General features: G+C 39.1%; 1 protein-coding gene across 1 annotated transcript in view; it reads left to right on the top strand.

Moving 5' to 3' along the window:
* The window catches only part of SLC25A24 (solute carrier family 25 member 24), a 59,080-nt gene extending 45,203 nt beyond the window's left edge, over positions 1–13,877 (top strand). Inside the window, exons 9-10 of the mRNA XM_060026425.1 lie at positions 10,249–10,399; positions 11,659–13,877. Of these exons, the coding sequence (XP_059882408.1) occupies positions 10,249–10,399; positions 11,659–11,843 (336 nt within the window). The 3' untranslated portion in view covers positions 11,844–13,877. The remainder of the gene's footprint in view (positions 1–10,248; positions 10,400–11,658) is intronic.
* Positions 13,878–17,031: the final 3,154 nt, after the last annotated feature.

Below are 17,031 nucleotides of genomic sequence, written 5' to 3'. Positions count from 1 at the left end.
GTTTGGTAGTGTATATATGTCCATGCCTCTCTCTCACTTTGTCACAGCTTAAAATTCCCCCTTCCCATGTCCTCAAGTCCATTCTCTAGTAGGTCTGTGTCTTTATTCCTGTCTTACCCCTAGGTTCTTCATGACGTTTTTTTCCCTTAAATTACATATATATGTGTTAGCATATGGTATTTGTCTTTCTCTTTCTGACTTACTTCACTCTGTATGACAGACTCTAGGTCTATCCACCTCATTACAAATAGCTCAATTTCGTTTCTTTTTATGGGTGAATAATATTCCATTGTATATATGTGCCACATCTTCTTTATCCATTCATCCCATGATGGACGCTTAGGTTGTTGCCATCTCCGGGCTATTGTAAATAGAGCTGCAATGAACATTTTGGTACATGACTCTTTGAATTATAGTTTTCTCAGGGTATATGCCCAGTAGTGGGATTGCTGGGTCATATGGTAGTTCTATTTGTAGTTTTTTAAGGAACCTCCATACTGTTCTCCACAGTGGCTGTATCAATTTACATTCCCACCAACAGTGCAAGAGGGTTCCCTTTTCTCCACACCCTCTCCAGCATTTATTGTTTCTAGATTTTTTGATGATGCCCATTCTGACTGGTGTGAGATGATATCTCATTGTAGTTTTGATTTGCATTTCTCTAATGATTAATGATTTTGAGTATTCTTTCATGTGTTTGTTGGCAGTCTGTATATCTTCTTTGGAGAAATGTCTATTTAGGTCTTCTGCCCATTTTTGGATTGGGTTGTTTGTTTTTATGTTATTGAGCTGCATGAGCTGCTTATAAATTTTGGAGATTAATCCTTTGTCAGTCGCTTCATTTGCAAATATTTTCTCCCACTCTGAGGGCTGTCTTGTGGTCTTGTTTACGGTTTCCTTTGCTGTGCAAAAGCTTTGAAGTTTCATTAGGTCCCATTTGTTTATTTTTGGTTTTATTTCCATTTGTCTAGGAGGTGGGTCAAAAAGGATCTTGCTGTGATTTATGTCATAGAGTGTTCTGCCTATGTTTTCCTCTAAGAGTTTGATAGTTTCTGGCCTTACATTTAGGTCTTTAATCCATTTTGAGCTTATTTTTGTGTATGGTGTTAGGGAATGATCTAATCTCATACTTTTACATGTACCTGTCCATTTTTCCCAGCACCACTTATTGAAGAGGCTGTCCTTTCTCCACTGTACATTACTGCCACCTTTATCAAAGATAAGGTGTCCATATGTGCATGGGTTTATCTCTGGGCTTTCTATCCTGTTCCATTGATCTATCTTTCTGTTTTTGTGCCAGTACCATACCGTCTTGATAACTGTAGCTTTGTAGTATAGTCTGAAGTCAGGGAGCCTGATTCCTCCAGTTCCTTCTTTCGTTCTCAAGATTGCTTTGGCTATTCGGGGTCTTTTGTGTTTCCATACAAATTGCAAAATTTTTTGTTCTAGTTCTGTGAAAAATGCCAGTGGTAGTTTGATAGGGATTGCATTGAATCTATAGATTGCTTTGGGTAGTAGAGTCATTTTCACAATGTTGATTCTTCCAATCCAAGAACATGGTATATCTCTCCATCTATTTGTATCATCTTTAATTTCTTTCATCAGTGTCTTATAATTTTCTGCATACAGGTCTTTTGTCTCCCTACGTAGGTTTATTCCTAGATATTTTATTCTTTTTGTTGCAATGGTAAATGGGAGTGTTTTCTTGATTTCACTTTCAGATTTTTCATCATTAGTGTATAGGAATGCCAGAGATTTCTGTGCAATAATTTTGTATCCTGCTACTTTACCAAATTCATTGATTAGCTCTAGTAGTTTTCTGGTAGTTTTAGGATTCTCTATGTATAGTATCATGTCATCTGCAAACAGTGACAGCTTTACTTCTTTTCCGACTTGGATTCCTTTTATTTCCTTTTCTTCTCTGATTGCTGTGCTAAAACTTCCAAAACTATGTTGAATAAGAGTGGTGAGAGTGGGCAACCTTGTCTTGTTCCTGATCTTAGTGGAAATGCTTTCAGTTTTTCACCATTGAGGACAATGTTGGCTGTGGGTTTGTCATATATGGCCTTTATTGTGTTGAGGAAATTTCCCTCTATGCCTACTTTCTGCAGGGTTTTTATCATAAATGGGTGTTGAATTTTGTCGAAAGCTTTCTCTGCATCTATTGAGATGATCATATGGTTTTTCTCCTTCAACTTGTTAATATGGTGTATCACGTTGATTGATTTGCGTATATTGAAGAATCCTTGCATTCCTGGAATAAACCCCACTTGATCATGGTATATGATCCTTTTAATGTGCTGTTGGATTCTGTTTGCTAGTATTTTGTTGAGGATTTTTGCATCTATGTTCATCAGTGATATTGGCCTGTAGTTTTCTTTCTTTGTGACATCCTTGTCTGGTTTTGGTATCAGGGTGATGGTGGCCTCGTAGAATGAGTTTGAGAGTGTTCCTCCCTCTGTTATATTTTGGAAGAGTTTGAGAAGGATAGATGTTAGCTCTTCTCTAAATGTTTGATAATATTCGCCTGTGAAGCCATCTGGTCCTGGACTTTTGTTTGTTGGAAGATTTTTAATCACAGTTTCAATTTCAGTGCTTGTGATTGGTCTGTTCATATTTTCTATTTCTTCCTGAATCAGTCCTGGCAGGTTGTGCATTTCTAGGAATCTGTCCATTTCTTCCAGGTTGTCCATTTTATTGGCATAGAGTTGCTTGTAGTAATCTCTCATGATCTTTTGTATTTCTGCAGTGTCAGTTGTTACTTCTCCTTTATCATTTCTAATTCTATTGATTTGAGTCTTCTCCCTTTTTTTCTTGATGAGTCTGGCTAATGGTTTATCAATTTTGTTTATCTTCTCAAAGAACCAGCTTTTAGTTTTATTGATCTTTGCTATCGTTTCCTTCATTTCTTTTTCGTTTATTTCTGATCTGATATTTATGATTTCTTTCCTTCTGCTAGCTTTGGGGTTTTTTTGTTCTTCCTTCTCTAATTGCTTTAGGTGCAAGGTCAGGTTGTTTATTCGAGATGTTTCCTGTTTCTTGAGGTAGGATTGTATTGCTATAAACTTCCCTCTTAGAACTGCTTTTGCTGCATCCCATAGGTTTTGGGTCGTTGTGTCTCCATTGTCATTTGTTTCTAGGTATTTTTTGATTTCCTCTTTGATTTCTTCAGTGATCACTTCGTTATTAAGTAGTGTATTGTTTAGCCTCCATGTGTTTGTATTTTTTACAGACCTTTTCCTGTAATTGATATCTAGTCTCATAGCCTTGTGGTCAGAAAAGATACTTGATACAATTTCAATTTTCTTGAATTTACCAAGGCTTGATTTGTGACGCAAGACATGATCTATTCTGTTGTTTTTGAATGGAATGTCCTATAAATATCAATTAAGTCCATCTTGTTTAATGTATCATTTTAAGCTTGTGTTTCCTTATTTATTTTCATTTTGGATGATCTGTCCATTGGTGAAAGTGGGGTGTTAAAATCCCCTACTATGAATGTGTTACTGTCGATTTCCCCTTTTATGGCTGTTAGTATTTGCCTTATGTATTGAGGTGCTCCTATGTTGGGTGCATAAGTATTTACAATTGTTATATCTGCTTCTTGGATCGATCCCTTGATCATTATGTAGTGTCCTTCTTTGTCTCTTCTAATAGTCTCTATTTTAAAGTCTATATTGCCTGATATGAGAATTGCTACTCCTGCTTTCTTTTGGTTTCCATTTGCATGGAATATCTTTTTTCATCCCCTTACTTTCAGTCTGTATGTGTCTCTAGGTCTCAAGTGGGTCTCTTGTAGACAGCATATATATGGGTCTTGTTTTTGTATCCATTCGGCCAATCTGTGTCTTTTGGTGGGAGCATTTAGTCCATTTACATTTAAGGTAATTTTTGATATGTATGTTGCTATTCCCATTTTCTTAATTGTTTTGGGTTCGTTATTGTAGGTCTTTTCCTTCTCTTGTGTTTCTTGCCTAGAGAAGATCCTTTAGCAGTTGTTGTAAAGCTGTTTTGGTGGTGCTGAACTCTCTCAGCTTTTGCTTATCTGAAAAGGTTTTAATTTCTCCATCAAATCTGAATGAGATCCTTGCTGGGTAGAGTGATCTTGGTAGCAGGTTTTTCTCCTTCATCACTTTAAATATGTCCTGCCAGTCCCTTCTGGCTTGCAGAGTTTCTGCTGAAGATCAGCTGTTAACCTTATGGGGATTCCCTTGTGTGTTATTTGTTGTTTTTCCCTTGCTGCTTTTAATATGTTTTCTTTGTATTTAATTTTTGGTAGTTTGATTAATATGTGTCTTGGTGTGTTTCTCCTTGGATTTATCCTGTATGGGACTCTCTATGCTTCCTGAACTTGATTAACTATTTCCTTTCCCATATTAGGGAATTTTCAACTATAATCTCTTCAAATATTTTCTCAGTCCCTTTCTTTTTCTCTTCTTATTCTGGAACCCGTATAATTCGAATGTTGGTGTGTTTAATATTGTCCCAGAGGTCTCTGAGACTGTCCTCAGTTCTTTTCATTCTTTTTTCTTTATTCTGCTCTGCAGTAGTTATTTCCACTATTTTATCCTCCAGGTCACTTATCCATTTTTCTGCCTCAGTTATTCTGCTATTGATCCCATCTAGAGTATTTTTCATTTCATTTATTGTGTTGTTCATCATTGTTTGTTTCATCTTTAGTTCTTCTAGGTCCTTGTTAAATGTTTCTTCCATTTTGTCTATTCTATTTCCAAGCTTTTGGATTATTTTTACTATCATTATTCTGAATTATTTTTCAGGTAGACTGCCTATTTCCTCTTCATTTGTTAGGTCTGGTGCATTTTTATCTTGCTCCTTAATCTGCTGTGTTATTTTCTGTCTTCTCATTTTGCTTATCTTACTGTGTTTGGGGTCTCCTTTTTGCAGGCTGCAGGTTCGTAGTTCCCGTTGTTTTTGGTGTCTGTGTCCAGTGGCTAAGGTTGGTTCAGTGGGTTGTGTAGGCTTCCTGGTGGAGGGGACTAGTGCCTATGTTCTGGTGGATGAGGCTGGATCTTGTCTTTCTGGTGGGCAGGTCCACGTCTGGTGGTGTGTTTTGGGGTGTCTGTGGACTTCTTATGATTTTAGGCAGCCTCTTTGATAATGGGTGGGGTTGTGTTCCTGTCTTGCTGGCTGTTTGTCATAGGATGTCCAGCACTGTAGCTTGCTGGTCGTTGTGTGAAGCTGGGTGCTTGTGTTGAGATGGAGATCTCTGGGAGATTTTCGCCGTTTGATATTAAGTGAAGCTGGGAGGTCTCTTGTGGACCAGTGTCCTGAAGTTGGCTCTCCCACCTCAGAGGCAGAGCACTGACTCCTGGCTGCAGCACCAAGAGCTTTTCATCCACACGGCTCAGAATAAAAGGGAGAAAAAGTAGAAAGAAAGAATTAGTAGAAGTAGAAAGAAAGAAAGATAGAAAAGAAAGAAATAAAGGAGGGAGGGAGGAAGGAAGGAAGGAGGGAAGGAAGGAAAAAAGAAAGAAAGAAGATAAAGTAAAATAAAATAAGATAAAATATAATAAAGTTATTAAAGTAAAAAAATAATTATTAAGACAAAAAAAAAAAGGGACGGATAGAACCGTAGGACAAATGGTGGAAGCAAAGCTATACAGACAAAATCTCACACAGAAGCATACACATACACACTCACAAAAAAGGAAAAGGGGAGAAAATCATAAATCTTGCTCTAAAAGTCCACCTCCTCAATTTGGGATGATTCATTGTCTAAAGGAGGGAAGTAAGGAAAGAAAGAAGATAAAGTAAAATAAAATTATTAAAATAAAAAGTAATTATTAAGAAAAAAATTAAAAAAAGAAAAAAAAACACGGATGGATAGAACCGTAGGACAAATGGTGGAAGCAAAGCTATACAGACAAAATCTCACACAGAAGCATACACATACACATTCACAAAAAGAGGAAAAGGGGAAAAAATCATAAATCTTGCTCTGAAAGTCCACCTCCTTAATTTGGGATGATTCGTTGTCTATTCATGTATTCCACAGATGCAGGGTACATCAAGTTGATTGTGGAGCTTTAATCCGCTGCTTCGAGAGATTTCCCTTTCTCTTCTTTGTTCGCACAGCTCCCGGGACTCAGCTTTGGATTTGGCCCTGCCTCTGCGTGTAGGTCGCTGGAGGGCATCTGTTCTTGTCTCAGACAGGACGGGGTTAAAGGAGCCACTGACTGGGGGCTCTGGCTCCCTCAGGCCGGGGGGGAGGGAGAGGCACTGTGTGCGGGGCGGGCCTGCGGCGGCAGAGGCCAGCGTGATGTTGCACCAGCCGGAGGCGTGCCGTGCGTTCTCCCGGGGAAGTTGTCCCTGGATCCCGGGACCCTGGCAGTGGCGGGCTGCACAGGCTCCCCGGAAGAGGGGTGTGGATAGTGACCTGTGCTCGCACACAGGCTTCTTGGTGGCGGCAGCAGCAGCCTTAGCGTCTCATGCCCGTCTTGGGTCCGTGCTGTTAGCCGCAGCTCGCGCCTGTCTCTGGAACTCCTTTAAGCAGCGCTCTTAATCACCTCTCCTCGCGCACCAGGAAACAGAGGAAAGAAAAAGTCTCTTGCCTGTTCGGCAGGTCCAGACTTTTCCCTGGACTCCCTCCCGGCCAGCCGTGGTGCACTAACCCCCTGCAGGCTGTGTTCACGCCGCGAACCCCAGTCCTCTCCTGGCGCTCCGACCGAAGCCCGAGCCTCAACTCCCAGCCCCACCCGCCCTGGCGGGTGAGCAGACAAGCCTCTCGGGCTGGTGAGTGCCGGTCGGCACCGATCCTCTGTGCGGGAATCTCTCCGCTTTGCCCTCCACACCCCTGTTGCTGTGCTCTCCTCCGCGGCCCCGAAGCTTCCCCTTCTGCTACCCGCAGTCTCCACCCGCGAAGGGGCTTCCTAGTGTGTGGAAACCTTTCCCCCTTCACAGCTCCCTCTCACTGGTGCAGGTCCCATCCCTATCCTTTTGTCTCTGTTTATTCTTTTTTCTTTTGCCCTACCCAGGTAAGTGGGGGGTTTCTTACCTTTTGGGAGGTCTGAGGTCTTCTGCCAGCGTTCAGTAGGTGTTCTGTAGGAGTTGTTCCACGTGTAGATGTATTTCTGGTGTATCTGTGGGGAGGAAGGTGATCTCCGCATCTTACTCTTCCGCCATCTTCCCGGAAGCCATGCGACAGTGTTATTAATAGCCCTCAAATCTTGGACAAATCTCCATCCTCTTTTGTGGAGTTTCTTAATGAGGAGAATGGGTGTATTACAGAGACTAGTGTAGGGGACTATGAGGTGTTGTGTTTTGTATTCCTCTATGATTGGTTTAATTCCTGCTAAGGTCTCAAGATTTAAAGAATATTGTTTAATGTTAGGAAGAGGCTGACTGCGGTCAATTTGAATTTTAATTGAGGGAGCCAAATGAGCCTGCCCAACGTGGGTTGTGGATTTTGCCGAGTCTCTCAGGGACGTTCTTGAGTTTTAAGTCTATGTTACCTTCCAAGCTTGTCTTAAGGGCAAAACCTGCTGATAGGGTTGAGGAGCTTGGAATGCCATCAGTTGTTGAGGGGTTGAATTAATTTCAAGGATACTTTCACCTCTTGGGACAAAGGGATACAAGTATTGATCTCTCTTCAAGTCTGTGCTTTCAGTTCCTTTGGGTGTATACCTATCAGTATACAGAATTGCTGGGTCATATGGTAATTCTGTGTTGAGCTTTTTGAGGAACAAACTGTTTTCTATAGAAGCTGCACCATTTTTCATTCCCGCTAACAGTGCGTTTTCATTCATCCTTGTTAATATTTGTTAGTTTCTGGGTTTTGTTTTTTGATAGTGCCCATCCTAACAGATGTGAGACAATATCTCATTGTGCTTTTGACTTGCATTTCTCTGATAAGTGATGTTGAACATCTTTTCATATGCTTGTTGTCCATTTATTTATCTTCTTTGGAGAAATGTCTATTCAAGTCCTTTGCCCATTTTTTAATTAGGTTATTTTTTATTGTTGTTTAATTGTAGGAGTTATTTATTTATTTTGGATATTAAATCCTTATCAGATATATGGTTTACAAATATATTCTCCCATTCCGTAGGTCACCTTTTCACTCTATTGGTTGTTTTCTTTGCTTCACAGAAGTTTTTAAGGTGATGAAATCCATTTGTCTATTTTTGCTTTTTTGCCTGTGCTTTTGGGATCATATCCAAGAAATTGTTGCCAAAGCCAAGGTCCTAAAGCTTTTATCCTGTGTTTTCTCCTAGGAAATTTATAGTATTAGGTCTTATGTTTCAGCCCTGGATTTATTCTGAGTTAGTTTTTTGTATATGTTGTAAGATAAGGATCCAACTTCATTCTTTTGCCTGTGGGTATCCAGTTTTTCCAGCACCATTTTTGTTTATTAATTTTTGGCCCCACTGCACAGCATGTGGGATCTTAGTTCCCCAACCAGGGATCGAACCCGTTCCCCCTGCAGTGGAAGCACAGAGTCTTAACCACTGGACTGCCAGGGAAGTCCCCCCAGCACCATTTGTTGAAGAGACTATCCTTTGCCCAATGTGGGGTCTTGTCACCTCTGTTGAAGATCATGCGCCCATGTATTCAAGAATTTATTTCTGAGCTCTCTATTTTGTTCCATTATTCGATGTATCTGTCTTTATGCTAGCACCACATTATCTTGATTGCTGTTGCTTTGTAATATACATTGAAATCAGGAAGTGTGAGGTCTCCAACTTTGTTCTTTTTCTAGGTTATTTTGGTTAGGTGGGGTCCCTTAAGATTCTATTTGCATTTTTTTTCTATTTTTTCAAACAATGTCATTGAAATTTGAATAGGGATTACATTGAATTTGCAGTTTGCTTTGGGTAGTGTATTAGTATGTTTGGGCTACCATAACAAAATACCAGAGACTGGGAGGGTTAAACAAAAGAAATTTACTTTTTCACAGTTCTGGAGGCTAGAAGTCCAAGATCAGGGTTCTGGCTGATTTGGTTTGAGGTGAGGCTCTCTTACTGGCTTGCAGACAGCTCCCTTCTTGCTATGTTCCCAGAGGGAGAGGGAGAGAGAGTTGAGTGAATGAATTCTCTGGTATTTCTTCTTATAAAGACACTAATCCTATTGGATCAGGACCCCACTGTTATGACCTTGATGTTGCCAGAGAACTTTCATAAGGTGATAGAATTTTGAGAATATCTATAAATTGAGGGGTACAAAGCCAATAAAGAGGGGGAGACAAAAATAAATAAAATAAATAAGTAAAAATAATATAGTGAGATCTGAGAGGCAAGGAATGATAATGGATCCTAGGTTGTAGAAGAAAATGATTATGGGACACACAGAGAGGACTTACAGATCATGTAGATTTTATAGGATTTTAAATTAATTGTTTTAAAAGTGCATTTTCCTACCTCCCCCCCCCCCATTCTGGTGTTAATAGTGTAAATAGTTGCTTAGTTTCTAGTGAATCACTTCTCTTTTCTCATGTTTGTAGTTCAGACATGGTTATCTTTAGCCTTATTGACTTTTTCTTGTCATATTACAGTACTAAATGGACCTTAAATAAGACACTTAAATATAATCTTTTTTTTCAAATTTATAGAGATTTTCTTGTTATATAATTGTAAGGTCCAAGTATGCAGTTACATTTTATCTTAAAATATTTAAACTAGTATATAATTTTCCCCACATATTAGCATATATTTTAATACTTCAGATATTTTTTATTTAAAAAGTAGATTATACATTTCTCTCAATTAATTGCCTTCTAATGGAAATACAAGGACCTAGGATAATAGGGAAGAAGCATAGCCTGAGGATCCATATACTTAATTCAGCACCCTTGTTTAGAAAACCCCACTGAGACTAACTTTCCTCATTTCTAAAATCAGAAGAATAGCTCCACCTCAGAGCTTTTGTAGAAGGACTGAATGAAATAACATATGTGTAAAGTACAAAATTAGATGCAGTTTGTAGTATTATATTATTTTCATTGATAAGCACCGTAGGAAATGTTTAGATCCTAGTCTGGTGTGCTGTTGATCTTCACATTTAGTTAGAAGAAGATGAGCACCCAGTCACACCTCTCATGTTTTGAATCCCCTGTGGCTTCCCCACCTCTCTACAGAGCTGCTGCTTCCTACAGTGGCTGTGCCGCCCAATCTTGCAGAAATGTGTCCTGTCTCATAAGGATGAGAGTAGCTGTGAGAACATTCATGTTGAGTGAAAGCAGTTGTAAAGTTAGTTGTTTATTATTTTTCTTCTTTTCTGCTTCTCTGGCAGCTCTTGAAGTCCCATTGGCTAGATAATTTTGCCAAAGACTCTGTAAACCCTGGAGTCGTGGTGCTGCTGGGATGTGGTGCCTTATCCAGCACCTGTGGTCAGCTGGCCAGCTACCCCTTGGCTTTGGTGAGAACACGCATGCAGGCTCAAGGTGAGTTTTGGATAAAAGGATGACACTGATAAAGTAGTGCATCAGTAACGTGCTTTTGGAACTTCAGGTTCCACTGAGACAGCAGAGTGTGGTTTTAAGAGAGTATTTCTCAACGTTTTTGCATTATTGCCTCCTTAAGGAAGCTTTTTAGAAATTCTTTTCCAAATCAGTTCCTCTTCATGAAATTTTAATACCACGGCTACTCTGTGCATATATTGTATGTATATCTGTGGTTTATGCACAGAGTAAGATTTTCATGCTCCCGCTGAGAGTGCATGTTTTAAGAGTACAGTTGGCCCTTCATATTCGTGGGCTCTGCATTCATGGATTCAACCAACTGTCGATCGAAAATATTCAGCAAAAAGACTCCCAAACTCCAGAAAGTTCCAAAAAGTAAAACTTGCATTTGCCATGCAGTCCACTCTTTACATTTGTATTTACAGATCATCTACATTGGAAGTACTGGTTAATTAATGATTGACTGCTTGGTTGGGGGAGGGAGGTTGGTACTCGGAAGAGAGATTGGGGATAGAGGCGTCTCAATGCTCAGGGAGTACTGTTTAAAGAAATGGTAGTGGGTGAGATTGGCCAGGGATAAAGCAGAAAGTGAAAGAAAGGCACAGAATGAATACTACTTTAGCAGAGCAATAAAAACCAGCAAATCATAAGAAAAGAGAATACTGAATCAGACGGCAGGAGAGCCAGGAGGGCGCTGTGTAATCAAAGTCGAGGAGACAGTGTCACAGTGGGGAGGAATCACAGTTCAGAAGTTGTAGGTTCCATAATAACAAACAACTCCAGCCACCATTTACTGAGAATTTGACAGATGCCAACTGCTTTACATATGTTGCTACTGATTCTTTCAGTGCTGTGCAGTTTTCATTCCATTTACAGAAGAGAAAGACCATCAGCTTTCAGCTCTCTCACTTGGCTAGCTAAGTGTGTTGAGACAAGTTTCTCTATCTTTCTAAACCTCTGATTTCTTACTTATTAAATGGGTATAATAACACTTGCCTTAGAGGATTGGTATATAAAGTAACTAACTCAATATCTAACACAGAGTAATCACTCATATTTGTTATAATCAAGGCATTCACTGTTAGGTGCCATACAGGGAGAATTATTTCTTGGGCCCCTTGGAATAAATTTTATCCTTTTATTCTGTTCGTTCTAGAAAATCATTCTGAATCATAATTGCATAGTCGTAATAAAACATGCATGAATATTAAATTAGCCTGGTTTATTTTTTAATTTTCTAGCCATGGTAGAAGGAACCGCACAGCTGAACATGGTTGGGCTCTTTCGACGAATAATTTCTAAGGAAGGAATACCAGGACTTTACAGAGGCATCACCCCAAACTTTATGAAGGTGCTTCCTGCTGTAGGCATCAGTTATGTGGTTTATGAAAATATGAGACAAACTTTAGGAGTAACTCAGAAGTGATATGCTGAATTTTTTGCTTTAGCATAATTATTGAAACTTTCAACCATCTCCAGAGTGACCTTTTCTCCTAGAGCTGCAACAAGTCCATGGCAAAAAGAAGCTGTATTTTTTTTTCACAAAAGGGAAGAGCAAATCATTGGTAACTTCAAACATTTGGACTCAATTTTATACATTCAGAAATGCTAAAAATCATTGTCTTGATAAGCTCATACAGTCTTGAAAAGGCAATACAATTATATTTTTTCTTATTAGTCCTTTCTACAAATCTCTGCCTGGAATCCTAAATCTGAAAAAATGTACTTGCTGAACTAAATTTGCTTTGTATGAATTATAAATCTTTGATCTTTATTTTGGTTGGTTCAAGTTTATGCCAGTTCCTTTATACTTAAATATCTTTTTCTTAAAAACAAAATGATTGCAAAACCTAGAAACTTAAATTATTTATGTATTTTGAATGTCTTTATAAACTTCTTAAAATTTCCTTTTAGGACCATTCATGGAGAGTCATTGCATGAAAACATAATCTTACAGCAGCCAAATAGGTATAAGGTCTATAATCTTTTTTTAAGCTGAATAAGAATGAACATAAGCGGCAGAACTTCAAGGCATGTGAATACCCTGGTCCACTTATAAGATTTTTGTGTAAGGAAGAGTGATAAAATAATATTTATTTCAGTGAGCACTTCTCCATTTGTCTTGTACTGTTATTTGGTTCCCAGGATGACACACTGATTGTCAGTAGATTACTGTTAAATTATCAACACAAGGCAACTTATTTGAAAAATTCTGCTTATTGTCATTGCTTTGAAAAGCACCAGGAAACAAAACCCTTTTACTTGTATCAGTTTCTGAAGAGCATCTCTCTTCTCTTTGTCCTTTGTTTCCTACTTGAGTCAGACTTCCATTTTAATCAGGAAGGCTTCTGGGGACCATTCTTGGTTATCTGAAATTTCTTAATTACGTGAAGTAGGTTGATCATGGGTGAATGGCGTTCTCACTTCCCCCTCACTTTTAATTTATTTGACCCTGCAGTTCTCAATTTGGGCAGCACAAAGCTAGGAGAATAGTATATATTAATTTTATATATTTGGTACTATAAATGAAAGGCCCAATTTACAAACATGTACATTCATATTTTCTCTTTCCCCCAGCTTAGAAACACATTATGATATAGAAAATTTGATTTATAATATTGATAGCATGTTTTTATTTTACTGAAGCCATTTTTTGTAATCAACTATCTTTTCTGATTTGTGTGATTAGGACTTAGAAAAATATTTATTAGTTGAAGTTATTCTTATCATTTTTCAATTTAGTTCTTTTTTTTTAATATCTTTATTGGAGTATACTGGCTTTACAATGGTGTGTTAGTTTCTGTTTTATAACAAAGTTAATCAGCTATACATATATCCCCATATTCAATTGAGTTCTTAAACTCAAGTTTTATTTCTAGTAATTTGTTATAAATTGCCAACATTTCAATGGAAATGTAGTGACATAATAGACATTTACTTTATTTGAAACTACCTCTCATATTTTCTGAACCAGAGAGAAATGTTGGACTTGTGTTTGTGAAACATATCCTAACATATAGTTTTCATTATGTTAATTATACCTGATAAATGTCTCAGTGTTTTTATAATACATATGATAAGAATGGGACTCTATCTTCAGGGTGTTTGTACTTTTGAATAATACATAAATGACAATATTAAGGAACATGATTAGCTCTTTTTTCACTTGTAAAATTATGGAATGAGTAAAATTTCAGCTACTGAAAAATATTCATTGTTCATTATGAATTTAAATTGTTTGCTCTTTAACATTTGTAAGGAATGAATGTGATTTATCTGTGTATCTTGTGTCTTTTGAAAAGAGCCTGGAGTTGAAGATAGTTTATTTCTGGCATTACTGCATATTTACTTTCTGTTTATATTAAAATGTTTTTGAAATGTCTTGTTTCCTCATTTAAAAAAAATAGTGTAACTAAGGCAAAAAGAATGGCTGTGTCTTGCAGTTTATATCTTCGGCAGCAGTTTGAATAGTCTGTATAGAATTACTGAATAAGACTCACTGTAGTCTTTCCAAATATTTTGGCCTTTTCTGAACAGCCATAACAGTTATTACCTCTGTCATATATTTTGGTATAAGATGATGTTTTTCGTGATGTCCAGATTCCACATTTACCATTTAGGGTGATACCCCCGGGGCTCATAGTGCCAAAGAGAGTCCAAAGTCACGGGGCTCCTTGGCACATCTTGGTGGAGTACCAGTGTGTCTTGAAGTTGTGGGAAACAAAAGCTAAGTAAGTTTACTGGTAAGTAATTAAAACAATTTTATAATGCAGATTTTACACCTGTAAAGATTATAAAATTTGATTAAAAAAAATAAAACATAAGACTGCAAAGAAATTCTGCTTTCCAACTTGAATGCTACCCAACCTCCAGGAAAAACGTATTTGCCCTCCTTGGCTCTCAGGGACCCTTTATTAGAAAAATGTCGCCAATTTGTTTCTTACACGTTTGTCTTGTATCCCCATCCAGAGCGTAAGCTTCACGTGAACAGGCATTGCATTTTATACTATTTTGTTTTTTGAGCTTTACATCAGGTCACATGTATAAAAGTATAGCATAGGTTCCCTATGCCCAAATAAGAATTTTCCCAGCTCTTTTGTTCTCATGGAATTTCTTTGTTTTGAGAAGAGCACCAAATGAGTAATGATATGTGTGAAGAGGATCAACCAATAACCCTCCTTTTCCTCCTTTGCCATATTCCCTGCTTGGGAGAAACACAGAGCAGACTGAGCTCATCAAATCTCTCTCCGGGAGAGCATGCCCTGCAAAATTCCATCTGCCCTTCTGCTTCCATGTAGGACAGAGCTGTGCTAAGGTCCAAGCTGCCTGGGCCTGGACCTGGACCTGCTGCAGCCCTCTGACCACAGTGCAATTGAAGACACCTGTTCACAGCCTTCTGGTTTTTTTGTTTTTTGCTTGTTTTGTTTGTTTGCAAATTTGTTTGTTTGCAAATTTGTTTGCAAATTGCAAAGCACCTGAGTATAGGCTCCACAAGCCTATACTCAGGTGCTCGGCCATAGCCACTGCAGGATTGTTAGTTGTGAAAGCAGAAGTGCCCCAAGCCTGGGCCACTTGGCATTTATTCTGTAAACATTCACTTGCTCATTGGTTCTTTCAGTGAGAATTTATTAAACACCTACTGTGTGTCAGATACTTTTAGGGGCTGAGGACACAGCCTTGAACAGGACTCCATACTTTTCCTAATGGAGATTATCTAGTGGAGACAGACAACAAACGAAGTAAGTAAAATATGTAATACGTCAGATGGTGATTAAGTGTAGAAGGCAATGCTGGGGCCGAGGTGGCAATTTTAGGCAGAGAAGACCTTGCTGAGAAGGTGCTGTTTGAATAAAGGGCTGAAGAGGGCACGGGAATATGCCACACTGGTGTCTGGGAAGGGCATTCCAGGCAGAGGGAATGCAGGTAAAGGCCGTGGGTGGAGGGAACATCGGGGAGGTCAGTGTGCCTGGAGTGGGGTGAGCAAAACGGAAGGTAGTAGGCGATGAAGCCACAGAGGGCTGGAGGGAGGCCTGTCTGCTGAGCACTTCCGGTACTGCAATAGCCACAGTTCCTTGGTAATGTTTCCTAACCAAGATTCAGATGTCTCTCCTCTGGGGGTGCAAGTCTCATTATTGGAAACATCACTGGAAAACCTTGCAGTTTCTGTAACTGTTGTGTCCATCACACACACAATGGTTTTCCCTGAAACTGCTGTCCCAACATGATGGCATGTGTATAGGCTACTCTTTGCCTTTCCTTCTCTGGGAAGGATTTTAATTTTTAAAAAGACAAATTAACTTAGAGACCTTAAAATCTTTCTAGACATTTTCCTAAGAATTAGAGAACTTGAATCTTAGCAAACCAACAAAGCTGTCATTGTGCTCACTTCCTTCTCTGACCACCTTGTAACTGCCCAGGATTTATTTGTTTATAATTTATACAAATTGTACAATATTGAAAACAATCCTTTTATTTATTTTTTGTTAGTTGATATTGTCTTGCTTTGAATTTACTTCCACCAAGTCAAGATAATAGTAACTGAAGAAGTGATTTGTATTTTGTTACTTTTAAAAGAGGGCTAGGGATTTTAAAGCATTATGAATTACTCTTTCAAACCGAACCTTATCGCAGATCCTTGGTATTTGCTAATCAGGTGTGTTTTCCAAGAGTTTACACTCATCTTTTTACACACCATTCTACAATACAGTCACAACCATGGGTTCAGGATGAATTAGCTTAAATTCCAGAACCTGTAATCAATGTCAGCCACAGATATGCATCACTCAACCCCCAGGGGAGGTCTCCACATGAATCTTAGTGTGCCAACTGGGATGTGCAAAACATGTGACATTTCTGAATTTTCTTTAAATTAGCTTAAGTCCAGCTGGAAGCTCCTATACCACTCAGTGTTGTGCAAGTGACCTGGGATCTTGGCCCCTATGGACACTGGTCATGGTCTACCATGACCAGTTGCTGCTAAGGGGCCCTTTTTTGCAGCCTGTATGGTCCCTTGGACCCCATGGCTGTGCTGTGCTTGGCATGGGGGTAGTTGGTAAGACATGGGGCATCTGTACCTGGGGTCTGGCCTTTCCATTCTGCAAGGGTTAGGAGTTGAATGTGAATCTCTCCATACCTTGGGATCCACCAACTTATGTCTCCTTTCCAGGCCCTGGGTTTGTCCCTTTTCCTTTTTGCTCCTAAAGGCACCCATCTGCTCATCCCCTGGGACTCCTGGCATCCTCTCTGCAGGTAACTTAGATGCTTGCAAAAGACAGAAGAGCCTCTGATTGAAAGTGACTTCTGTTTTCCACTTTTAAAAATCACTGAGGGAAGGAGATATTAAAGCCCTGCCTCCTTGTCCGAAATGAGATGAAAGGGAACATGTAAGGGGAATAAATACAAATTAGTCTTTCACTCAGTTATCTTGCTGTTGGCTCTCAAAACACCTCCTGCCCCTTGTACTCTGTGTCTCAGGAATGAGCATTATTGTGCCGCAGAGTGGTGGGCTCTGCTCACGTGAAACAACACATCATTCAGCCTACTGAATCTCTAAATCCCCAGAACGTTACTGATATGTGGCAATGTAGCCTCACAGCCAGACGGTTCAGTAAATA

The sequence above is a fragment of the Delphinus delphis genome, chromosome 1 (assembly GCF_949987515.2).
Source record: "Delphinus delphis chromosome 1, mDelDel1.2, whole genome shotgun sequence".
Lineage (NCBI taxonomy): Eukaryota > Metazoa > Chordata > Mammalia > Artiodactyla > Delphinidae > Delphinus > Delphinus delphis.
The sequence above is the reverse complement of the archived record's forward strand: the minus strand, read 5'-3'. Positions and strand labels throughout refer to the sequence as shown.